We start from the raw sequence: 26971 nt of genomic DNA on the forward strand, positions 1-26971 counted from the left end.
GGGCAGCAGATAAACATTATTCTCACTTTTCTGAAGGGAGTTAACTTGTGCAGGAATTGGGGACACAATACACACACACACTCCCACACCATGAAGGGTCTCTCCCTCCTCCTCCTCCTCGGAGTCCTGCTCCTGGCCGAAGGAGTTCTGTATGCTGCTGCCAAACGTGAGTGCCTTGGTTCCTTCCCCTCATCTCCCCCCACTTCCCCAGGTTTAATTTGCTGAGATGGTGTGATCACAACTATGCTACTATTTTGAAATGTGTTTTGCTTTGGTTGCTGCAGCTCAGGGGTTGGGTGCTTTCAGGCTGCAGCCCACCCAGCTCGGGGTTATCTGCCGCTGTGGCTGCACATGTGATCTGAGCTGGGATAGGAATGAAGAGAGCTATTCTGCTACCTGTTGTAACACCTGGGGCAGGGTGACGGGCTGATGGGTCCTGAGCCTCTGTTGATCTCCCCACACCTCCGGATGAGACACACCAGCTCAGTGACTGGGACAACGAGCCTCTGCTGATTTCCCCATCTCTGGAAAAGTCCTCTGGATGTGACTCACCAATTCAGAAACAAGGGTCTCAGGGAGGAGCCCATTCCCTCTCCACACTGACAACGGGTCGTGGATCTTGGGGAGGGGATTAAGTCTCTTTGGAATTCTCTCTCTCTTTTCTAGGTCTGACAGACCCTCTCGAGTACAGAGGGGCAGGACCGGTTGGGACTGAGCTATTGCTGACCTTCCAGGAGTCCATGGTTGACGTACTGGCTCAGGGATAAAGGTCTAGGGGTGGGGACTGAGCCTCAGTTGGCCTCCTTTCCCTTCCCTGGGCAACACACTGTCTCAGGGAATGCTGAACCTCTCCTCACCTCCCCATTTCTCCACCAGAGATAGCGTACAAGCTCAGGGATGGGAGCTCAGCTGAGTTGGGAGCAGGGTGCACGGAGTGCCAGCTCCTCTTCCAATAGCACTAAAGTATGGTGTCATTATTAACAAGAATCACTTTCTTGGGTTTTATTATTAGACTGGCTGCTTTGGACTCAGTTGCTCCACATGTGGTAATGACGGACACTTGCTTATGAAGGCTGTGTATAATTAAGTGGAGGAAAAAACTTCAATAAAGTCTCTTTTTTCTTACCCCTCAGTTCATCTCCATGTGGTTTAAAGGGACTGGTGCTGAAGTAGATGCTAGGGTGAAAAATGCCTTGGCTGTGTAATCCAAAAGCTTGTGAAACTTCTTATATTTGATTGAGATAAACAAATTACAAACGAGTGAAGAAATGCCATAGGAGCTTACCTTGTTAGAATTTGTGATGGCCAAATTATGATTAGGGCTGATGGTTTGTCATGGAAAAAACATACAAGCCACGGTCCAGTCATGCAGGAAATGCCAAAAGTTGCAGGGCACTTTGTTTGAATCCAGATATTATCCATTTGGCAATAACAATTTATTTCACACATTAAGCGTGAGGTTGTGGCTGGCCATAGGGAGAGTGCATGAAGAGGGAAGGGGGCCAGGAGTCTTCCCCAGCCCTCTACCCCTTTTGCAGAGGCCAGGCACAATTGCAGCCCTTGCATGCTTCTGAGGTCAAAGGCTGCTCCCTCCCAAAGACCTTGTAGGGCACAATTCCCCACAGAGCAGGGAGGGGCTAGCAGCAGCGCTGGCCGAGCACAGAGAGTGGTGCACACGGGACCAGTCAAAAGGAACTCCAGTCTGGCAGCAGCCTCAGTGAGTAGGAAGGCGGGTGGAAAAAAAGCAGCTATTGCCTCGTCTTCAGCACTGCTTCCCTGCCTCCACCTCAGGCATCACAGTGTTGTGCAGACACCGCTTCATCCAGCTATATCTGCACGGGTGCCTCTTCTAAACTACAGAGAAGTGACAGGACCCCTGAGCACATAACACACCACTATAGGCACAGAGGCAAATTAAGATTTATTGGTGCCCTGGGAACAAAAAACATTTGGGCTCCCCTATACTCCAGGGACACAGGGGTGCCAGAAGTGGTGCCAGCCTCTTCCCAGTGGGGGGCTGAGGTGGACTTTAACCCCCTCCCTTGCCACAGGGCCTTACCCCTTGCTCCTCCTCTTCCCACCACGTCCCCACCCCCTGGCCAAGCTGGAAGCTGGAGCTGGGTCATGCTAAGAATCACCCAGGGAGCCCAGGCTGCTGTGGGGAGCTCTGGACCCTCTACATGCTCTGGGCAGTGTGCTCCGGGGAACAGGGACATGGTCCAGGGGCTGCTCTCATGGCTTTCTGTGTGATCCATCCATAAAGCAGTCCTTCTCTTTATAAAGTGAACCAACTCCATGACTGCAGCGGTACATCCAGCGATATGAACAATTTCTGCAAATTTCACAGTAAAAAATGCCTGTTGAAACTTTCTTCTCTTTAGCTAGGTAAGATAATACAGCACAGCATCTAGAAAAATGTACAGATGGTCTTAATACTTTGGGATGTAAAATATTTCTTGCCAGGGCTTGAATGGGGACAGGGGGAAGTATGCTCTGGTCTCTTCTAAACAGATTACAGTGAGATGTGTGGGTATGTGTGTCCCAGGGACCCCATGGTGCCAACTGGGAGAGGGCACAACTGCACAAGGGGTGCATGAGGTTTTACAGGGATCCCCTGGGTCAGATATATGCATAATAGTTCACCAAAGGGTGGCATGTGAGGTCTCTACCGAGAGACAGTAGCCCACTGGTCATCATAATAATTGAGAAGCGTATGTACCAATAATAGCAAAGAAGTTAGGTGTCTGTACTGGAGATTATATTCTTAAGGTCTTGGAGTTAAGGTAGGTCATCAGGAGGTAACTGTTACTTATCTCCGTATCTGGCCATCTGTATATTGTGTATTGTGTGCCTCACAATGTATGCCTGTTTGCATACTGAGCCAGATGCAAATTAAGACATTATAAAATCTACAGAGAAGAATTCTTCAGGAAAAAAAAACAGCAGGAGGGGTCCTGTTTATGAATGAAGACAAAGGATTGTTCTAGTACATCTTGGGGTGCAAAGATGCACAAGGAATCCTTCATCTAGGATCCAAACTGATGGTGTGCTTGTCTCATGAAAGGAGGGTCAAAGCCAGCCTAGCTGAAAAGTGCTGTAAGGATTCTCCACAAGACATGAAAGTATCTTGTTAATTAAATCTTTGCTCAGAATGCATGTTATGATTTTGTTTTATATGTAACCATTTGTTTCCAACATTTCTACTCCCTTGAATTCCTTTATTGTCAAATAAGTGTATACTAGATTTCACCATAAACGTATCTAAGTGCTGAGTGTTAAGCCCAAGAGCTGGGGGTGTACTGTTTCTTTGGACGCAGCGAATTTGTGAATACTGCAAGTGCCCAGTGGACCAGGAGCTGGACACTCCAGGGAGATGCTTGGGTGTGTCAACTGCTAACTTGTAGAGTGACAGCGGGGCTACAAGACCTAGAGGGGAGTGTGTGTGTTGCCCAGGGCTGGTAGAGCTGGGGTCTGACCCATGGCAGGCACAGACAAAGTTTCCTCACACTAAAGACAGATGGTAGCAACATGCCTCTGGGTACCCTAAGAAGAGTCAGAGTATTCCATACCCATTTATAGAATCATAGAAATCCCCTGGAAGGGACTTCAAGAGGTCATCTAGCCATCCCCCCACACTGAAGCAGGACCAAATATATCTAGACCATCCCTGGCAGCTGTCTAACCTGTTCTTAAAAACCTTCAGACACAGGGATTCCACAACCTCCCTTGGTAACCTATTCTAGTCCTTAAATATTGTTACAGTTAGAAAGTTTTTCTAATATCTAACATAAATTTCCCTTGTTGCAGATTAAGCCTATTACTTCTTGTCCTATCTTCCATGGTTATGAGGCAAACTGATCACCATCTCCTTTATAATAGCCCTTAATATACTTGAAGACTGTTATCAGTTCTCTCCCGCCCACAGTCTCCTTTTTTCAAGACTAAACATGCCCAGTTTTTTTAACATGTCTGCATGATAAACCTTTTATCATTTTTGTTGCTCTCCTCTGGACTCTCCAATTAGTCCACATCTTTCTTAAAATGTGGTGCCCAAAATTGGACACAATAGTTCAGCTGAGGTGTCACTGGTATTGAGTATAGTGGAACAATAACCTCCCATGTCTTACATATGACTCTCCTGTTAATACACCTCAGAATGATATTTGCCTTTTTCACAACTGCATCCCACAGTTGGCTCATATTCAATTTGTGATCCACTATAACCCCTAGATCCTTTTCAGCAGAACTACGGCCTAGCCAGTTATTCCCCATTTTGTACTTGTGCATTTGATTTTTCCTTCCTGAGTGTAGTACTTTGCATTTGGCTTTATTTAATTTCATCTTGTTGATTTCAGACTAATTCTCCAATTTATCAAGGTTATTTTGAATTCAATCCTGTCCTCCAAAGTGCTTGCAACCCCTCCCACCTTGGCATCATTGGCAAATTTTATAAGCCTACTATCCACTCTATTGTCCAGGTAATTAATTAAAATATTGAATAGTAATGGACCCAGGACAGACCCCTGAGGGACCCCACTAGATATTACCTCCCAATTTGACAGTGAACCATTAATAATTACCCTTTGAGTATGTTTTTTTAACCATTTGTGCATCCACCTTATAGTAATTTCATCTAGACTACATTTCTCTAGTTTGCTTATGAGAATGCCATGTTGAACTGTGTCAAAAGCTTACTAAAATCAAGATATATCACATTTACTGCTTCCCGTCTTTTCACTAGGCCGGTAACCATGTCAAAGAAGGAAATTAGGTTGGTTTGGCATGATTTACTACTGAAAAATCCATGTTGGCTATTTCTTATCACTCTATTATCCTGTAAGTGCTTACAAATTGATTGTTTAATAATTTGTTCCAGGATTGTTCCAGATATCGAATTTAGGCTGACTAGTATACATTCCTGAGGTCCTTTTTGTTCCCCTTTTTAAATATAGGTACTGTGCTTGCCCTTCTCCAGTCTTCTGGGACCTCACCTGTCCTGTTCTTGAAGATAATCACTAATGGTTCAAAGATTGCTTCTGCTAGTTTAAGTACCCTAGGGTGAATTTCATCAGGTCCTGCCAACTTTGAATATATCTAACTTATCTAATATTCTTTAACCTGTTCTTTCTTTATTCTGGCTTGTGTTCCTTCCCTCTTGTTTAATATTAATTGTGTTAAGCATCTGATCACAATTAAGTTTTTTAGTGAAGACTGAAACAAAATAGGCATTAAACACATCAGCCTTCTTAGGCCTGGTCTACCCTGGGAAGCCGGGGGGGGGGAGGGGATCAATCTAAGTTACAGTAACTCCCCACTTAACGTCCTCTTGCTTAACGTTGTTTCGATTGTATGTCCCTGCTCAATTACAGAACATGTTCCATTTAAAGTTGTGCAATACTTCGCCATAACATTATTTGGCTGCCTGCTTTGTCCACAGCTGCCAGTCCCCCATCAGCTCCCCTACGCCACCCCCCCCCAGTACCTCCCACCCACCGGCAGACCCCGCAGATCAGCGCCTTCCCCTTCCTCCCCCTGCCTCCTGCCTGCGGCAATCAGCTGGCTTGCGGTGTTCAGGAGGGAGGAGGGAGGGGGAGGAGCGAGGACTCAGCATGCAGTCTCCCCTTCCCTCCCCTGCCTCCCGAACGCCACAAACCAGCTGATTGCCGCAGGCAGGAGGCAGGGGAGGGAGGGAAGAGCCTGCGTGCCAAGTCGTCGTTCCTCCCCTCTCCTTGCCCCCTGAACGTTGCAAGCCAGCTGATTGCCGCAGGCAGGAGGGAGGGGGGAGGAGCGAGGATGCAGCGCACCTCCCACCTACCTCCCCTGCCTCTTGCCCGCAGCAATCAGCTGGCTTGCGGTGTTCAGGAGGCAGGGAAGGGAGGGGGGGCCTGCGCGGTGTGTCCTCACTCCTCCCATCCCCCTTCTGTTGAATGCTTCAGGTACCTTAGGTACTAAACTATAAGTAAAGCCCCAATCCTGCAATGCATTCCATGTAGGCAGATACCTATGATCATGCGTGTTCCCATGGACTTTAATGGACACAGGGGTCCACCTGTGTAGAACTCATTGCAAGATTGGGGCCTAATAGCTCACTATTACATTCCTAATGTATCTTTTAATAATCACCTGTTGACAGTTTACATGTAACTTTTTTGGTTTATAAGCCACTGAAAATATTTTTAAAAGTTCTGAGAAAGTATAAATGAGCAAAAGAAGGGTTGGAAAATGTTCATCCATGTGATCTTATCCCTCCAAGAACCCTTTCATATAACTGGAACATGTCCTAAAGTAAGGAAAGGATGAAATATGTATAGCCTAAATTCAGAGGAATTTCCATTGTCAATAGACTGGAAGACATAAGCTTTGTTTATAGTGATAAAGTTCCAAGCACGTCCATCGATTAAGAGTTTTGCGTTCAGTGCAAGAATTTAGTATTGTGAAATGGAGCAGAGGAAATATTCATACTTTATGTTGCTCATATTTCTATCTAGAGTTTCGAGATGTGATGAGCCATGGAAGATCTTCTTCTCATGTCAGGTCCCATAAGAAGCTACATGGCTGGTATCCTGATCAAAATCAGTGGAATGAAAAGCTTTATCCTTTCTGGGAAAAAGGAGATCCTAGATGGAAGGACTGCTGGAGAGGTAGGTCTAGATATGAAATCCTAAAGCTCTGGGAAATGTAGCCAGAAATTCTATACGATAGAATAGAAAGTTATAGATAGTGCCTTTTGTACTGTACATATCCCAAAATTGCTCTACACAGTAATGCGCTAGATAATAGTACTTAATACATTGTCTGACGAAGCAGCCATGGCCGCCATTACAAAATCTGCTCAGTAATAATTCACAGCCTCAGATATTAAAATCTGGTTTATTGAAAAGGAACGTTAGCCAGGCCACTGGGAAAATCCCCTGTTCTCTGTGAAAAGCGCCAGTAGGTTGGGATCTTCAACTTCCACCCCAAAGGCACATCACTGGATCAGTTTAACACTTTCTATGAAGAACCAGCACATTGTATGGCAGTTTTATCACCACTGGTTATGAGCCCAGGACTAAAGGCTACACCTTCTGATAGAGACAAAAGAGCTGTCCTCTGGAATATGCTGCCTCTTTTGTGTACAAATCTGATTCTAGTTTATAGTAGAGGAATGTCTAGAGAACAGTTGACTTCAATTGGCTGCAGTGTAGCTACACTGATTTATATTGGCTTAGAATCTGGCCCAATAAATCTAATTTACTGGTATAGTTTTGGATTTTGAAAAGCACCTTAGTGACTTAGGATCACAAATTCCACTGAAAGTACATGAGATTTGAGCCCCAAAGTTACATAGTACTTTAAAAAAAAATCATACTAATAATTTCTAATTGGTCTTCTCCAAACTATTTAAGTACAAAGTTTCTAATTTTTGTTGTTCTGGTTAGATATTAAGGGCATGCAGTAGCTCAGATGGTTAAATGCGGGGCAAAAGGGAGCCTTCAGGAGGGTCATTACAATGGAGCATAGTATGTTTTAAGAAGTGATAGAGACACTTAGGGTCATCTCCTCAGCAAGTGTAGATAGGTGTAGCTCTTTTTGCAGCCAATAGAGTGATACAAGTTTATGCAGCTGGGGGTCTGGCTCTTACAGTCTTTGTAATAAGTTTAACATGATTTTTTTGTTTACATTGTGCACAAATAAAAATAATAGCTACTCAAAAAGACTGATGTATAAATGAAATCTCATCTTAATTTCTTCAGGAGGAAAGGTGGTGGCCAGATTGACCTCTGACAGCCCAGCTCTAGTAGGATCAAATGTGACCTTTACTGTGACCCTACAGTTTCCCAGGTGCCAGAAAGAAGATAATGACAGCAACATAGTATATGACAGGAACTGCAGGAATGGTAGGTAACAATAATACCCTTATATTATGAACCAGTCTGGCAATGGTACTGGTGTATTTGTGGTCTACAAAACTGTCATGAACACTTGGAACCATCAGCATTCTGCTTCCAGGCTGCAGTTCTATCCCTGTTAAATTGAGAACTACAATAATGTCTGACTTGTGTCACACAAAAGGTCCTTGTTCAGAAGATGATTGTCTTATTTTTACCCATCTGCACCACCTACATATAATGGTCAAGAACTTTAAATGGATTTTTTTCCATTATCAAATGTTTTAATCTGGCTCCCAGAAAAACCGTTGCTGCTCAGCTCAGCTGCAAGTTTGCCCAGTCACTGGACTGAATACTGGCATGTTATATCAGTAATATGGGTTTTTCTAACTGGATTTGTAAAACTGAGACTCTTCAATAAGGAGTTTAGAGTTCACTAAATAACATCTTTATATGGCTACCTCCGAAGGAAGAGCAGATCTTACATTACTGATATTTCAAAAACAAAAAACAAGCAGGGGAAAATATCTTTTTAAAATAAAAAACGTTTTTGGCCTTCGTTATACCTCTTAAACTAGGAAAAAAGGTCATAAACCTAATGTTTTTATTTGCTGCAGCTTGGCAGAAATAAACCTTTGTTCCAACGTCCAGATAGATTAAATAACACTTTCTACCAATCAATTTCAAGAGATGTCAATCACTACTTGAATAGCATAGTTTCTACTTACTTCACAGTGTAATGACTGAAATGCTTGTATCTCTCCTATGCTTACTAATTTTGTGCTTTTCCAATGAAGAAACATATATTTTTCTGATTCTAGTGGTGCTTGCAGTTTACATGGCACTTATTTAAAAATGACACAACTGGCTCTTCTGACGAAAGAAAGAAAGAAAAATAAAGAGCAAGCCAAATTCTACTGAGAGTTTCACAGCTGCAGCTCCCATTGGGCCAGAATGCACGTGGAACCCCACTGACCTCAATGAGACGGCATTGTCCTAAGGGGCTGGCAGCAGAATTTGGACCAACAGCTTCAATTGGCATCTTCTCTGTGAGCCAACAGAATTCTTGAAAACAACTACATTTTTTCGTTGGAATAAAAACATACCAAGCAGCAAATATCTAGGCTTATAATTAGAAAGAACAGAGGAATTCTGATGTAGTGAACATTAGTCTGAAAATGCCCCCTCCTCCTGCTCCATATTTAAAAACGACCGAAAAACAATATTGTGGTTTAAATGTAATAAATGTTCTGCTTTGGTGGTGTAAATTCTCTGGGCATGATCATATCCACCGAAGTTAATAGGTATTTTTCATTGACTTCAGTGCAATCAGGACTGGGCCCCATGTCTTCGGCATTGTTCCTCATGATGCACCATAGGTTCCCACATCTTTACATAACCCAGTCCTTGTTATTTGCTTATGTACAATAGTCCAGACAGTTTCATGAGCACCTAACTGAGGCACAACATGAGCTTTCACTTAATCTGTCTTAATACTGTGCTGCGAAAAAGGGGTCTTGTGGTTAAAGCACTGGACTGGAACGCAGGATATCTGCAGTCTGTGTCCGGCTTTAGCACAGACTTCCTGTGTGAGGTTGGGCAAGTCATTAAGCATGTGGTGCCGTAGGCCTACTATGAAATTGAAATAATAATACCTCCATTCCCTGCCTCACTGAGTCGTTGTAAAGATAAGTTAATGGACGTGTCTGAGGATCTTTGTTGCCATGAATGAGCCCCATAGAAATAAAGAAGGGGAAACATTCTGCTTTTATATAAAAACACTTATAAATTTGCCACTTAATAATCTGTGATCTATTTCTACACCTAGATTCCTCAGACTTTCCTGACCAGTATGTCTACAACTGGACTAAGTGGATTGATGACTGTGGCTGGGAAAACTGCACAAGCAACAATACCCATAATGTGTTCCCAGATGGGAGACCTTTCCCTCATCATCCTGGCTGGAGAAGGAGGAACTTAGTCTATTTGTTTCATACAGTTGGTGAGTCCAGTAAAATGTCTCTTGGTTTTGTGTCCTAACTTGTTTCCCTAATGCCGTGCATTACAATCCCCAAAGAGGAATTCAACAGTTGTTGAGTGAGAGAATACTAAACACATTCCGAGCTGCTCAGTGAGAATAGCAGCTGCTCTGTTAATTCCTCTGAGGTTTGGAAGTCATATACTACCATGACATGTTCTGTAAGACCGCAAATGCACAGAGCTACCACTGTTGAAAAGAACTTCTTTCTCAATCACAATTTGGACAGAACATTTAGAGGAAATCTTCAGGGCAAAGGGGGAAGCCAGATGATTTAGTAATTAGCACTACCAAGTAACAGTCTGAGGTTCAGGAGTGATCTTGTGCTTGTAGGTCCTCAGACTGGTTTCCTCACCTCTAGAAAGAAGGTGCAATGTGCATTTTGCTTCAGCACTCCTAAGCTGGCTGAATATAGTTCTGTTCTTGTCCTGATTGTGACTTCCAGCAACAGAGTGTGTAATAATTGGCCCATCCCTGCTATTAGGGTTACCATATGTCCGTATTTTCCCAGACATGTCCAGCTTTTTAGTTCTTAAATTGTCATCTGGGAGGAATTTTTAAATATCTAAAAACGTCCAGGAAAATATGAACATATGGTAACCCAAAGTCCCAGGGCTGGTGGCACTTCCTGGGGCAGCTCCCGGCGCCTGCCCGCCGGCAGGAGCCTGCACTGTGGACGGCCCCATGGCACAGAGGCGGAGGGGGTCTCCGTGTGCTGCACCAGCTCCCTCCTGCCCAATCACAGCTGTGGGGGTGGGGCTTGCAGGCGCCGGAAGCAGGTAGAGAGCCCTCCAACACCCCCCCAACCCAAGCCAACCCTAGGAGCCAGAGGGATCTGCCAGATGCTTCCCGGAAGCCACCCCAGGTAAGCACCGACAGGACTCCCCACCTCGCCCCCCGGCAGGTCCCTCTGGCTCTTAGGGTTGGGTCGGGTATGGGAGGGGCAGAGGGCTCTCTGTGCGCTGCCGGTGCCTGCAAACCCTGCTCTGCAGCTCCAGCAGCTCTCATTGGCGCATTTCCCGGCCAATGGGAGCCACGGAGTTCACGCTTGTGGTGGGCGCAGCACGTGAAGACCCCTTGGCTGCCTCTGATCCTAAGAGCCAGAGGGACCTGCAGCAGGAAGGGTGAGTAGGCGAGCAGGGCGGGGTGAAGAGGGGAGCAGTGAGCAGCGGCGGTTGAGTAGGTGAGGGTGAGTAGGTGAGCGGGGGTGTGAAAAGGCCAGCGGGGGACAGCTGGGGTTGAAGAGGCGAGCAGCGAGGGAGCCAGCAGCGGGTGGGCGGGCAGGGGTGAGGAGGCAAGAAGTGGCGAGCCAGTGGCAGGCGGGAGTTCTCGGGGCAGGCATGGGGGTTTCTGGCAGGGGAGTGAGGAGGTGAGTGGCAGGTGGGAGGAGGCGAGCAGTGGGTGGGGGACTGAGGAGGGACACAGCAAGCCAGTGGTGGGCTGGGGGTGAGGAGGGGTGCGGTGGCGGGGCCGAGCGGGGAGGAGGCGGGACCTGGGGCAGAGTGGGGGCAGAGCATGGGAGGATGGGGGGTGGACTGTGAGTGGGGCCGACACCCCTCCTGGAGTGTCCTGTTTTTTGAATGTTCAAATATGGTAACCCTACCTGCTATTGACTACACTGTAAATCTTAGGCTCCTAACTTATCTGGCAAAATTATTTTAGGTATTAATCTAATTTAGTTGCATTGGGGAGATGAAGGTGCCTTGGCAAATGCCTTTTTTTGGATCAGTGGGAGCAGGCACATCTTTCTAATGCCTTTGGCTGCTTTGCTGAAACTCAGAAAAAAAAACTTAATGGCAGGGAACATAACAATGACATGAAGTGTGTTTGAAAAGTACATTTCACACAAATGAAGGATGAGCATAAAATATACACTTTTGATTTAGACAATCCAAAATTTCACAGAAATGCTGCTTCTCTTTATAAAACTTTTTCTATCTCATCACAAGAGGAAAATATGAGTTCATGTCCTGTTCACAGGCCAGTACTACCAAAAAACTGGAGGCTCTTCAGCAACTGTTTCCATCAACACAACAAATATCACCCTTGGCAAACAGATGATGGTGGTCTCTGTTTACAGAAGAGGTCATCGAACATATGTTCCAGTTGCAACAGCAAGTGGCATCTATGTTGTGACAGGTGAGTGGGCTGGACTAAACCACAACTAAATACTTGGCAGTGTTTGTAGTGGAGATGTTACATAAATGCAACTAAAGTGCTATCTGGGAGAGTAGGGAGGGATATAAGGAGGGATTGAAACAAGTGATGCTTTTAACTTTAATGTGAAATCTCTAATAGGCTACCCTAAACAGTATGCAATAAGTCCTCTTAGCAGACTTGTTAAGAGTTAGTTGAAAAATGTGTCCTTAACTATAGATATTAACACTGCAAATATATAAGTAGGGATGGAAATGAATTATGCTAATTATATTTATCCAGAACCTTATAGAGAATACTTTTTTTAATCTATCTACAACATCTGATACTCCAGAGTCTTACCTCATGCTATCCTACAATTTGACTTGTCCCAAATAAAATTTAAGATCAATTTCTACTTATTGTTCTTTGTCTGAAATGTTTGAATAAGCAGCAGAAATCTGTGGTGTACATAAACTAACTTACCTTTCATACGGAATGTGAATCTAAGCTTAAACCTATGGATATAATGCAAATTGCCCTTTATTTTGTCTGCATCCCACATGCATCCCTAGTACTAATAGTCCAAAGAAAAGAAATTGGAGGGACTTCCTGACCCTTTCTCTGGATGAAATTCACCACCCTTCTCTGGATGAGGCTGGCTAACGTATTCCAGGGATTATTTCTATCCCTTCATTCTGGCTGTCTCTTAAATTTAAGTAGCCCACCAACATCAACCCAAATGCACACACTGCAACTGTTCAGTCAACAGACAAACCAATTCTTGCACATGGAGTATAAGACTTGCTCACTATACCTCATTCTCAGGCTCTCATCTATGATCTAGACAATCTCAGATAAAATAATGGCTAAGGCGAAGTATCTTATTCACGAAGGGCCACACTCTGACACTCTTGCTCATGCTGGGTAGCAACTTTCGCCACAAGTGGTCCCATTGAAGCCCATGGGAGTTTTGTCATTGACTTCAGTGGTCGCAGGATGAGGTCCTATAATGTCCCCCAACCCAAATTCACTAAATCTCCTTAATGAATTGAGTTTCAAGGGTTTTTCCTTCTCTTTTGGGGGAAATATGTAGGAAATTACAATAGGACCTTTAGAAATACAATTGATGTAATAAAGATACTACTGAAAAGCAAAGGTTTTGCTTTCTAAATGCATCAGATTGCACTAAATGGCAGGATAGAACAATATGAATGGGACAGGGAACCTCCAGATGACTAGATATAGGGTCTTCAGTAGATGCACATGACTCTCTACCTGGTTGCAGTGTTTCACTTTATTACTGTAATCTATTGAAAAGTGAGTTAAAGAAGAAACCTGTATTAAAGAAATTAAGCCTGGCAGTTAACATGATGCAGGCTTGTGTTTTACACTGCGATCTTTGCAGTCTGAGGGCTGTGAAGCAGTCTGTTATTTGCATCCATATACACTAGCTTCACTTTCTTTCATTTTTCCTGCAGACCAGATTCCTTTATATGTGAACCTGTCCCAGAAGAATGACCGCAATGCCTCAGACTCTGTCTTCATCAAGGATTCTCCTATCACATTTGATGTCAAGATCCATGATCCCAGTCACTACCTTAATAATTCTGCGATCTTCTACAAGTGGGATTATGGAGATGGCAGTGGCTCATTTATATCCAACAGCTCTATTTCAACTCACACTTATACGCTGCAGGGAAACTTCAGCCTGAATTTGACCGTCCAAGCTATTATACCTGTACCTTGTGGGCCTGCAACACCTACCCCACCACTTCCTACCTCGCCAGGTAAGAGTCTGTCAATCAATAGGAATATTAGGAAATAAACTAATAATAATCATTAATAGACCAACATTTTGGTTTTTTAAAATTACATACCTTTAAAAGCTTTATGGTCATCAAAGTTGGAGCTACACAGTTTTTGTAAACATAACATATTTACACTTACTTAAGAGTCTGAATCAATAACAGGATAAATATGTAGTCTAAAGTTACAGATATAAAAGGATTCTAATTTATGCTAAAACCAATTTACAATACCCTGACAGTGTAAAGGAGCTTTCAAGGGGGAGTCAATTACATGTGCACTCACTTTATGGCCCCTCAACACTGGCAGAGCAGGGCATGCGTACATGGGGAAGTTATTCCAGAATAAGGTAGGGTGTGAATTTAAAGCGCAATGCCTGTGCCAGAATACCTATTGTGGAATAACTTATTCTGCAATAGATATTCCAGACAATTTCCTAGCGTGGACAAGCCTTTGTAATAGTGTGAATGAGAATCAAGCTTGTAAGATTTTTGTTTTGACTGTAAATCTATCCAAATTGTCACCTTTATTCAGTTACTGATTTATAATCTCATAGAAGTTTTATACTTGCAAAGTTTTGCAGCTCCAACTTTGATAATTATAAAGCTACCACCATTACAGTGTAAAGTTGAGTGGGTCAGTATGTTTCAAATTTTGAAATGTCAATGGGTTTTTTTCTCTCCAAAATTTTGAGACTCAATCAAAAAATGGGGAAAAAGTCAATAACATTTTTCACAATTTTCTCCTGATATTTCAATCCAGTGTAAATTAATAGATAAATACCTATTTTAAGAAAAAAACGGAATCTGTCATTTGTTGTTATTGATTTGGGAATCTTAAACAAGCATTTTCATCTCCCCATACTTTGCAGGTTTACCTTCCCTGGCTTAGAGACAGATGACTGCACTTGAAACACTACAGTGGGACACCTGCAGCACTGCAGCTGCGCCGCTGTAGCACTTCAGTGTAGACACTACCTACGCCGATGGGAGGAGTTCTCTCATCGACTTAGGTAATCCACCTCCCCGAGAGGCAGGAGCTAGGTTGACACAAGAATTCTTCTGTCGACCTAGCGCTGTCTACAAGGGGACTTAGGTTGACTTAACTACGCCACTAAGGACTGTGGGTTTTTCCATGAAGTTTAGCCAACCTAATTTTCTCCCACAGACCAGGGCTAAGATGTGGGTATGTTTAGTGGGAGGCTACCAAATGTGTGTGATTCAAACAAACTAATCCAGCACTGTGCCAGAACGACCCTTTACACTAAATAAAAGGTGATTATACTGCTGTTGTATTTTTGGCTGTGCTAATTATCACAATGGTCTTTTACAGGGGCAACAACTCAAAACTCAACCAGTGCTGCAAACAAAACTGAGTCAACCACTCCTGCTAGTAAGTTTATATCTCCTCCTGTGGAGACTATTAGAAACATATTCTAGTAAATGATTTTCTATGATTCTTACAGCTTGATTCAGAATGTCAGGGGCTCATTTTCTCATACTAACCTCACAGTTTCCTCACAGCACTAACTTGAGGAAGGGATTGCAACCCTCTTGCCTTGTCTGCATGTTCAGCTTGTTCACCTCTCTTTCTGCCGGCTTCCCTTCAGGACCCAGTGCACAGTCCTCCCTTCCCAAGTAGGACACCAGTGGCAAACCCCCAACATCAAGTCACAACATTCAATCCCAGTTATCTTAAATAAAAGTTCAGTTGGCACAGGATAGGAGCAAGTGTGGCGGGGAAAGAGGGGGCAAAAGAAAAAAGAAAAAACAAAGTATAGAGCATATGGTGCAGGAGCTCTGGTCTGGCTGAGTGGCACTCAACCCAGGACCAGAGAGGGAAGGGGACAAAGGTGTCTTCATGCCATTTTTGTGGTTCCTTAATCCTGCGGATGGCCCTCAGTGCCTCTTAGATTAGCCTCAAGATGCTGTTCTGTTGGCCAAATGCAGAGCAGATGACTCTCCAGCCATGCCCTTCCCACCCCCACCAGACATGCTCCTTACATCAGTAGCTAGGAGAGAAGTGGCTTAGAGCCTCGATGCTGACTCTATAACACTTAGAGGGAATCCCCCTATATAAAGGGAATCTCTAGGAGGCTTTTTAATGCAGCTTTATGTCCCCTTTTAATCATCAGAGCAGTACAAAGGGGTGATAGTAGTGATTCTGGCTTAGCTATTGGTTTGTTTGGATTTTGAACAAAAATAAAAAGAGATGCTTATTGAAAGCTCACTAGTTAGGCTAATTTAGTATTCATTAGCTAGGATAATCACTGTGCTGAGTGGAGCTCTAAACTTAGTTTACCTGTATGTTTGAAGAAGATTAAAACCTGACAAAGCAGCACATTGTCAGATCTAACTACCTATGTCTGTCCCTGCAAGTTTATGTTTGTTGTCCCAGAAAGGTGTCTGACCACCTTCTTCTGGACATAATCATTAGCTGGTTGGTTGTTTTCAATATCTCTTGGAAGAGAATGATTCATTACCATGCAAATGGAGATAGACCCACTTTCTGTCTAATTGATATCAAATACCCCTTAAAGCCTCATGTAATAACTTATGGCTCAGTCCAACATCCACTGAAGTCAGTGGGAGCCTTTCAGTTGATTTTGATGGGTGTTGGACCAGGTCTTTGATGAACACAACTGTTTTTGAACTCAGTTTAATGGATGTAATTCATTGTACATACAAATATCCAAACAGTGTAAACAATATGAGCATGAAATGACAGATCTCACAGACAAGTACAATGTAAAACCTATACTGTATGCAACAAGAGACAGACCAAGACAATGGAAGGCCTTTATATACTGTGTCACAATATATCTGGAGACTGGAATGCATCTGATAACATATAGTGAAAGTACCTGCAGGTGGGTGGAACAGACATGATTAACAGTAGTAGAGGGAAAAAAAAGAAGAAGGGGAAAAAAAAGAGAGAAGAGTGGCAAACTCATTCTGTGCAGAATGCTGGATTCCATTTGTAATCACCTGTGAGCTGGGGCATAAATTCCTTTTCCCCACCTCATGTGCTGAATGTGCTACTTCTGCAGCTCCTACTGACCTAGGGATCTGAAATTCAAATTACTCCTCTTGCATGGCTCTGCAGAATACTGGGGCAAGCAGGTTTTCTTTAAGTTTTGCACAAGATCTCGTTGAGATAAACTGCATCACTTATTTACACACTGTGCATTTAGCAGAAGGGCAAAAACCTAATTTTTTAATCATTTGGCTTCCCTTCATTGGTGGTGTGAAAGAAATTAATCCACTTAGACTTTGTCTCCATAACATAGATTGTGCAAAATATTTTCTAAGCAGTGCAACTAGCAATATGTTTTTTTCCCCTGCTCAATCCAACAGTCACTACTACACCACCCTATAACCTGGACTCTCCCACCAGTGCTGGTGTAATGGAAGACACTCCTGATGGAGGCTGCCATATTTACAGATATGGACATTATAAAACTACTATCTCCATTGTAGGTAAGTGCCTAAATCAATAAGAGAATAGGAAAATTGGTTGATATGGTACTGAACATATATATGGGCTGTCTTGTTTGTTCAGTTTACCTGCTATCGTGTAAACACCACAAGAAGGAACTATAAGAACCTATTCTGCAGGCTTGGGTCTGGTTTAATAATTTAACGTACAGTTAGCTGACTGGCATTGTTTGCTTTTTTACAACCCAGTTTATCCAGTTGCTAAGCTCAAAAGATATGAACAGTAGAGGATTTGAGTGAGTTTGTCACTAATTAGAGTGGAGGGCAACTATTCAAAATGGGGTGCAAGATTATGTGCATTGTAACATCTTAAAATGTCCAAGATTTTTTGAGGGGAATTTGGGGTGAGATAGAGTATAGTAAAGAGACCAGACCTGAGCTGACCATTAACAAACCACTTATCTTATTGAGTTTTTAAAGGTGTAGTCTTCAGAGCCAGTCAGGATAATTCAAACACAGACCATCTATGATTCTAAGTGGATTGTTTTTGCTGTATCATGTCACTGAGTGAGTAACATAACAGGTTGATGGGCTCTTTCCTCCCTTAGAGGGAATCCTTCAGGTAAACATTATTCAGATGACAAGTGTCCAGATGACAGTGGCTCAAGGTGAAAACTCCCTGGTTGACTTTGTTGTTACCTGCCAAGGGAGGTAAGTATATTCACTAAGTTCCCTCTTTAGAAAATTAGGTACTTGGATGTTACTAGAATACTACCCACATTCATATGCAGTTGCATGAACAACAGTTAGAAACACAGCAATTACCATCTGTTGACTGAAATTAAGATAATAGAAGTCTAATTTATGAGTTATATCAAGAGAAATTGTTGCCAGGTTCTTCGGCTTCAGACCAAAATGACATGCTTAAGCAAAACTAATAGAACTAGTTGGTGAGCAGAAGCAATTCTCTGTTTTCCAGACAAAGATGGAAGACTTCAGCACTCATACTAAAAAGGGAAGTGGCTTGCTCAAACTGGGAAGAAGCCATCTTTCTAGCCATAGGTATTTTGAAATTTGGACTAAAAACTTGCATCAAAGGAATTCCTTGGATGCAAAGAGCATTGCATTAATATTCCTAGCCACTGGAAAGTGTGTGGATCTGAGAGAACTGAGAGGTACAGATGAGTCTTGACAACATAACTGGGAAATAATCACTTTGAAAGTAATCCTAAAACTAGCAAGACATTCCTGCCACATATACTAGTACAGCTAAGAATCTCCAAAGAGTTGGTATGCCTGGTGAACTGAACCAAAATTAATAGATTTCATCAACTAACTAGGGGCCAGGTGATACTGTGCTTTGAGAAATGAGTGTAATTGCTGGTAACATTATATTAACTGAGTCTAAATGATGCCAGACATAGTTGTGAAATTATGTATGCTTGCAGGAGTGAAGTGGGGAAAATGCAAAGTCCTCTGTACTCAGAAAATAATGAGTGTTATGCCAAGCAGCTAATTTAATGGAACATTAAGGCTACTGGGCCAGTTTTATATTGGTCTAACATCACTGATTCCAACAGAGTTGCACCAGCATAAAACAGGTCCGACTGAGGAGAATCAGGCCCAGTGAATCTATGAATTGGATTAGTAATAGTATATATTCATTTTCTCTCTCACACTTTCCCCAGTCTTCCTACAGATGCCTGTACAATAGTCTCTGACCCCACATGCCAGGTGTCACAGAATGTGGTATGTGACCCCGTTGAAGTTACTGATCAATGCTTACTGACCATCAGAAGAGCCTTCAATGAGCCCGGAACCTACTGTGTAAACATTACATTGGGTGATGATGCAAGCCAAGCCCTCACAAGTGCCCTTATATCTGTAAATGGAGGTGAGTTCAAATAGAACAGATGTTGAGGATCTGTGAATAGCTTCTCTTCATGGCCATTTCAGAGAGAGAGAGAGAGAGAGAGAAGAGTGTCTATTATTAATTATTTGCATTATGACACTGCTGAGAGGCCTCAACTGAGATTGGGCTCCATTATGTGAGAAACTATACAAACCCATAGTAAGAGATAGTCCCTGCCCCCAGAGAGTTTCTAATCTAAGTAGAAAAGAGAGACAAAGGGTGTGAGGAGAAAACAAAGACACAGACAGGGAAAGTGACTTACCTAAGGTTACCCAGCAGGTTAATGGTAAAACCAGGATTAGAATTTAGGTCCCTCTATCAATCTAAAGTATTCATATGCCCCCACAATCTTTATTGTATTTCTCCTCACAACAGCCCTGTAAGGCAGGGAAGTGCCATTATCTCCATTTTACAGATGGGGAACTGAGACACAGAGAAGCTGAGAACTTACCCAAGATGACATAGGGAAATCTGGGGTGGAGCTGGAAAGTGCAGCCTGGTCTCCAAGTCCTGGGCTAGTGTTCTGGCCACTAGACTACACTGCCTCCCCATTGACTTCAATATTGCTGGGCTAATTTACATAATCTGAGGAAGTGGCCTTTGGTGTTCATTCACAACACTGTTTTCAGCAGATCTGATTTAGTTTGGGCCGAATCTGGTGAGTCCGTAACAGCTGGGGGCACTCTGGGCCAGATGTTCAAAGGTATTTAGGCGCCTAAAGATGCAGATAGGCATCTAGTGGGACTTTCTCCCATTGATTTCAATAGGAGTGAGGGGCGTAGGCGCTTTTGAAAATCTCACTGGGTGCCTATCTACATCTTTAGGTGCCTAAATGCCTTTGAAAATCTGGCCCTCAGAGCTTTGCAGGATTGTGCCCTCCCTAAATTGGTGTGGTGTACAGCACGATTGTTTAACAAAAGTCCAGTTTATGTGTATTTAAACTACTGTTAGGTAGGATGTAGTTCCACAATGTATACGTGCCCCTTGGATGTATAATGCTTTCCAAATCACGTAAGGGTATATGTGATTCACACAGGAATGTACATCCCTGGCTGCTGTCTTCACAAGGACAACGGTGTAAACTAGCGTTACTGTCGGGCTTATCCAAACATTTATAATAACACACTGCAAGATGGTATGGTTTACATAGATTATGTCAACGGTTAACACTAATTTAAGACCTTGATTTGAATATATTTACATAGTAATTATGGATTAATAAATTAGGTCCAAATCAATGTGTATCTCTAGTTTACTCTGCTTTATAAACATAGTTGTGAACATGATAAGCAAGAGCATGACTGAGCATCAGTAAACTCACCACATATATTGAAGAGCAGCGTCTGGACTGGAGAATTAAGATGCTTAATAGAGATCATAAATGTAAATAATAATTAACAGTATTTATTTATTCAGTTTCTCCTGTGGCCAGATCTGGTGGGGTTAGGACTGGATCCAAGTGCAATGGTCTCTGAATTTAAGGCCATTCTCAGAGGTGGACTGGAAATTTGGTGGCAGAGCGACAGAGGAAATCACAGGCTGGGTCAAGAGTTAATTCCCCAAGCTGCCAGTATTACAAAGGCAGAACACTCAACCCCTAGGAGGGGCATTACATCATCATCAACAATCACCCCATCTACGGACACTCAGTCCTCTCAGGAGGATGCCCTGTCCAATCCTGGGCCAGAGAGGGGAATCACTAGAACGCTCGTCTAGGGCAAATGAAAAGATACCAGAGAGAGTCCATTCTTTCTCCTCCCTCAAACTCTACTCCTCAATGACATGCTAATTCTTATTCTGTGGGTTATAAAATGATTAAGTATTTTGCACTCTTAATTTAAACAGTCCCTTTGTAGCATAACAACTGGGCAAGTAGCAAAGTAACTCCAAATCTTGTGGGATGCCAACTAGCCCTGCAGTTCCTTTGCACATTGTAAAAGTATTTGATGTTACAGTCAGCAAACAATATATTTCATATGGAAACATACAAGGCACTCTTAGTATTCACCTTTACTATAACCCAGTTGGTATCAAAGATGAATTGGACCCTACAGTCTGCGAATGCCGCTGAGCCCTATTGTTTAGCGTAAGTGTTAAATATACTGCACCTTCTAGAGTCATGTGGCAGAAAGAATGGTACTGCTGGAAAATTGTACCTCGCTGTATAGAACATGAGGCTAATATTTAAAACAAATTTGTTATTCAAGCTCCAGGGTCATCTTCGAGGACAGTGGAAGGTGTCTTGATCGCCTCAGGTTTCTTGGTGGCGTTTGTCATCATTGTGTCTCTCCTTCTTTACAAGTAAGTTGCTGGTTCCAACAGTTAAGACATAGACCAGGATGACAAAAATGATTCCATGAATATTCAGATGGATAAAAAGCTGAATTTGCTTTGGCTATGTTTGCATCCTTTTGGGGTTTGCTTTCCACAAATATTTCAGCAAACGAGATTATTGTCCGGAATGCTCATAAAACCAGCAAATTGTGGGTGAATATTAAAGAATATCATGGAAAACAAATTTTGAATTCATCAACACAAGTAGTCATACTGGAAACATGATTCTATAAATTTTACTCATCCAATCAGAGAGAGGAAATAATACCAGGTGACTTATGTGTCCAATCAAAAATAGCCAATACATCTTAAGTTTCAGATTTAGAATACTCATAACAAAATGTGTATGAATGATCTGCAGACTAAGAATATTCATCAAAACTGTTAATCAAATAACTTTAACTAATAAATACATTTGAGAAAATAGTAAAGAGCTTGCAGACAATTCACAAACAGATACATTTATATTGCGGTATCAGGCCTTCAAGATCCCATTGTGCTAGGCATTGTACAAACATATAGTGAATGACATTCCCTGTCCCAGAGAGCTTACAGTAAAAAAAAAAAAAAGTCAAATTAATCATATAAATTATTTGCATAGCTCTAGCTAAGAGTATTCCCACTCTTTCTAATTACTAAGTACTCTTGTTCTTCAGGCTTACGTTTTATTACCATCTGCATGCATTTACCCTGTCCTTTATCACGGTGTTCACTATTCATTCTCATTTAGTGTGAGAGCAGAACCCTGCTACCAGTTACTATGACTAGGTTTAACCATGGTTGTTACTAGCAAGTTTCTAATACAGTTTCTTTGAGCCTGCATGAACAGGGATTTTTTTGTCTGTGAACTGTATTAGAAGCAGATTATAAAACTATACCAGGAGCAGCAGAAGCACCCTAAAAGTGTGTGTAGGGGGTCCACAGGAGCCCAATCCGTGCCCCCCGTGGCCCTGCCTCTGCCCCTTCCCCTGAAATCCTGCCCTCGCACTGTCCCTTCCCCCAATGCCCCGGCCTTGCACTGCCCCTTCTCCCTGAGGCCCCGCCCCACCCCTTCCCCCGAGGCCCCATCCCTGCACTGCCTCTTCCCCTAAGGCCCCACTCCAGTGCCACCTCTTCCCCCCAAGACCCCACCCAAGCTCACTCCTCTCCCCCCTCCCCCATCGCCTGCCTTTGTGGCCTTTTAAATGTGCGGGGGGCCATGGCCCCTTGGGCCCCCCTCTTCCGGCACCCCTGGACTATACTTATAATAAGGGAGTAGTCGAGAGCACAGATTGGTGACAATACTCACAGTGGTGAGGGAAATCATGCTAGAACGTTGTCAGAACAAAACATGTTTACACAAAGTCACAGCTAGCACAGTTTTGCTTCCATGGTGAGCAGGGCCCTGAAAAGAGTTCAAGTGTTTGCCCCCAAAACAGGGGTGCTGGAACAAAGGGTGTGGTAGCACCCCCTGGCTTGAAGTTATTTCCATCATATACGGGGTTCACCGTTTTGTTCAATGACTTTCAGCACCTCCACTATAAAAATTGTTCCAATGCCACAGCCCCAGAATGCAGTGTGGTAAGGCTGGGTGTACAGCAACTTCTCTTTCCCAGTAAAACACAGAACTGTGTGCATAACAAGTCAAAATCATCTCTGGACCTCTATTATTTTCCTTAATAACCTCTCTAGACCTGGCAGCTCTCACATGATCATTCAGAATTAGTCACAATAGCCTCCTGTGGTGGTGTCCAGTTGTGGGGGGAGGATGGAGGAGGACATGGTATCAATATTTGGCTCTCTCACATATTCACAGTACCATGTTAAATATGCACCATCACTGGAATCCATTTCAGTAACTAACTTTACAATGTTCCTTGCAGGAGGTACAAAGAGTACAAACCTATTGAAAGAAGTGCAGAACAAGCGGTGAACAGGGAGGGACTGAGTGTTTACTTCAACAATGTCAAGGCTGTTCTCTTCCCTGGGAACAATGAGAGAGATCCTCTGCTGAAAAGCAAACCAGGAATTATTTAAATCTTTAGCGTAACCGCTGATATTAGAGTGTATATACGGGGTTTATGGCTGAACTGTACTTCAATGGATGACTACTTACTATGAAAACAAAGGATTAGGGTAACCTCCAAATATGGGTCGGTACATTTTGTAGCTCAATTTATTTAGAAATGGAAAATGGCTTCTTTTAAAAAATGGAGCCATTGTGATTACTCACTGTTCTTGCTTATGATCTGGGTCACAAAATATTGAATAATAAACCACTCTAGACTGGGCATGATTATTCAGTTCACCTCGGTTAATTTGTAGCTTGGGAGAAGAGGCTAGATACTTTCTATCTCCTCAGTATTTAGATCTTAAATAAGAATTGCACAGTCCCAGTGTTCTAGTTTACTCCCCTCTGCATGCATCCCGCAGTCTGGGCTTTGTGGGGTTGAAAGACAGAGAGAATATCCATAATGGCCAACCCTCAGTCACTTTATAAAACTAGATCACTGACATCAGGAAAACAGGTGAACAAAGAAACCCAATCTACTTGGCTCCTCCTAAACCAACTACTAAAAGTTCCATTTAAAATTCTTACTGTAGTTGTTGCTGCTACCTCTTGTAGCTGTTGTTTCTACTGGTTTTGTGCCATCTGAACTGACTGCCATCCGCAACAATGTGTCCTATCTGTGTCAGAAGGAGCTGCTGTATTCCAGAGGGCAGACAAAGATGAGGCCCAGCAGAGTGGTGGTAACAGGAGCCAGATTCTGTATCATTCAACTATTAGTTAAGAGAACTAAGAGGGGCTTTTTTCACCCTCCTTCTCTTCAATTTCATCTTGCTCTCTGTAAACAGCCACTAATCTCTCCTTGATCCTCCTGTCCCTCTTTTTTTGACCATTCCCTTCAAATAAATGAAAACCCCAAGCTGGGTAGGGCAATATGCTCCAGTTTCTGCTTGTCCACTAAGCAGCTGAGAAACTGTCAATATCTAGCAGGGTGATGTGCCTTTGCTTGCTTACTGCAGCTGCTGTGCTGTGTTAACTTTCAACACAAATCTCACTTTGATATCTTTCTCAAGTGATCTAGTAAAACCCTGTCTTTTAGCCACTCACTCTTGTAATTCCATATCATGGAGTTTAGCCCTGGATGCAATTTTCTACTTAGCTCTTAGAAATAAAAACACTCTTCTGAAGACTGGATCACAGGGGGATATCAAAAGAGGAAAGTGTCTTGTCTGTGGCGAAAAGGGTTGTTGAGAAGGTTCAATCCTTGCAGGGTGAGAAGACAGCCAGAAATGCTCTAAATTCAAGGCTCTGTATAATAACCTGATACCTAATATAACAGTTTAAGGCAGAACAAAACTAACTTTTAGTTTGGGAGTTAGTGGATAATTTCACTTACCCATTTCTAAACACCAGTCACTGAAGACCTATTCATTGCCAACCCAACTGTGAACAATTTTGGAGTCTCCTTTATTCCTTCTAATTTGGAACATCCCTAATACATCTTTCCTCTCTCAGTCTCTGAAGAGCGATATAAACATAACCATATTTTGCTGTTTTCCTGACAGCTGTTGCCTAATGCCCTAAAATAAGCCCTACCCTCCACCATACACACTTGTTAATAATTTGAGAATATCAATAATTGTACAAACACTTATGTGGTTAGTGCTTTGCTTAGAAATCTTTCAGGATGCAGTATTTTTTAGTTCCGCACTGGCCACTGCACAAATATTAGTTAAAAAAAAACCTTTTGGTCACTGTCTTCCCTCCTTATACATTAAATGACTTATCTTATGGGCTTGATGCAGAAATTACTGGGTGAGGTTTTATGGCCTCTGTTATGCTGAAGTCAAACTAAATGATCATAATGGTCCCTTCTGATGATAAAACGGACAAATCTAGGACTCTTGCAAACAAAGTTGAATTTAAACACACACACACACTCTCTCTCTCTCTCTCTGATAAATCCACTGTAACGTTTTCTTTTTGATATATGCACTACTGTCTAGCTTCCCATCATAGGTATTTGTGACATCAATCAACTTGATATCTAAGCGCTAATTTAATTACAACTCATCATCAATGGAAGAACAGTTCCATCTCTTAATCCAAACTAGAAGCTTTTTCAAAGTCTGGGAGTAATTTAGTTAAACCAGTTGTGTCAAGTTGGAACAACTGGAGCACTATGACTCTGTTTGATAGCTATACTTATGGGGTCAGATCCCAACACCTGATAAAAGCTGGTTTAACTGGATCATTGCGATTGCCTTGGTGTAGGGGAATCCCTACAGGGTGTAGACCTGATGGAGCCCACCAGATCTGGCACAGGGATCACATCGGGGCATAGTCAGAACTCTACCATCTTGGCTGAGGAAGTGCCCCATTGGGTATCACTGCAGCCAGGCATAAGATAAAGCAGCCTTTAGGCAGTTCTAAGTTACTCCAGAATTCAAGGAAGCTAAAGGTGAACTTTGCCCATTCCTAACCCCTCAGCTGAACTGATGGGAGCTCTGATGCAGCTAAGAATCTGGCCCATGAGTTTTAAGGACCCAATCCTTCAAACATTTACTAATGGGAGTAGAAAGTGTTGACAGGACAGGGCCCTTAGTTTGCATTTTTCTAGTACAAAATTGAGGACTATCGTTTGGTAGCGCAGATGGGATCTAAAACTACTAGTGGCACAGAATAGGGAGTACTGGTTCAGTTGCATGTTGATGGCACTCCTTTCAGAAATTCAGCAAATGCAACTTTTAGCCTTACAAAGAGAGTTAGTGAAATACATTGTGCATATACATGATCCTGCTTTTCAGGTTGAAAGAGCATAATAAAGATTATGGTTTTAAATAAAAGTGATTACGGATTTAGTGACAGGAAAGAGGACAGTTGTAATTTTGATGCATTTCCCTAACTTGAAAGAGGAGAAAGTTTTTAATAAAAACCTAGTATGAGTTCACTTCGGTTGCAATTGTATCACTTTTGAATCAAAGCTGATGTGGGCTATTGGTGACCTAGGTTCTAAGCAGATAGCATATTACTTCCCAGAGAATGCTATGTGCTATACAGGAACTCAGAGGCATCATCAGTGCTTATACAATAGGCAGCTTTCAGCCATGCTTAGAAAAATAATACATTTTATACTTTAACCTGTGTATATGGAACAACTCAGAGAAACTTCCTTTACATCTCATGTTAAGGGATTAAAGTTTACGCCTTTTTATTTTCTATCTTCTCTGCTGTAACTTCCAATAAATACATATTTGTTTTTATCTAATGGGATCTGATGCTGTATTGGACAATAAACTATCTGGAGATTTCAAACAGGATGTTACCTTTGTCTTGTAAGGAGATGTAGTCAGAGTGACCTAGTCAAATGAGTCACCTACTTACTGGGCACCAGGACAGTCGCTACTCCTAAGAGATGACCCAAAGGAACCTGCAGTTACACTGTAA

General features: G+C 42.6%; 1 protein-coding gene across 1 annotated transcript; it reads left to right on the top strand.

Annotated features, from left to right (window-relative positions):
- GPNMB (glycoprotein nmb) lies at nt 1-26839 on the top strand. Its single transcript, XM_034760622.1, has 12 exons — nt 1-166; nt 6489-6641; nt 7737-7880; nt 9700-9873; nt 11890-12048; nt 13527-13835; nt 15187-15246; nt 17211-17333; nt 17900-18002; nt 18980-19185; nt 21411-21504; nt 23400-26839. Exons 1-12 carry the CDS (start codon nt 91-93, stop codon nt 23551-23553), a joined length of 1755 nt encoding a protein of 584 aa, XP_034616513.1. The 5' UTR covers nt 1-90; the 3' UTR covers nt 23554-26839.
- The last annotated feature ends 132 nt before the right edge of the window (nt 26840-26971 follow it).

The sequence above is a fragment of the Trachemys scripta genome, chromosome 2 (assembly GCF_013100865.1).
Source record: "Trachemys scripta elegans isolate TJP31775 chromosome 2, CAS_Tse_1.0, whole genome shotgun sequence".
NCBI lineage: Eukaryota > Metazoa > Chordata > Testudines > Emydidae > Trachemys > Trachemys scripta.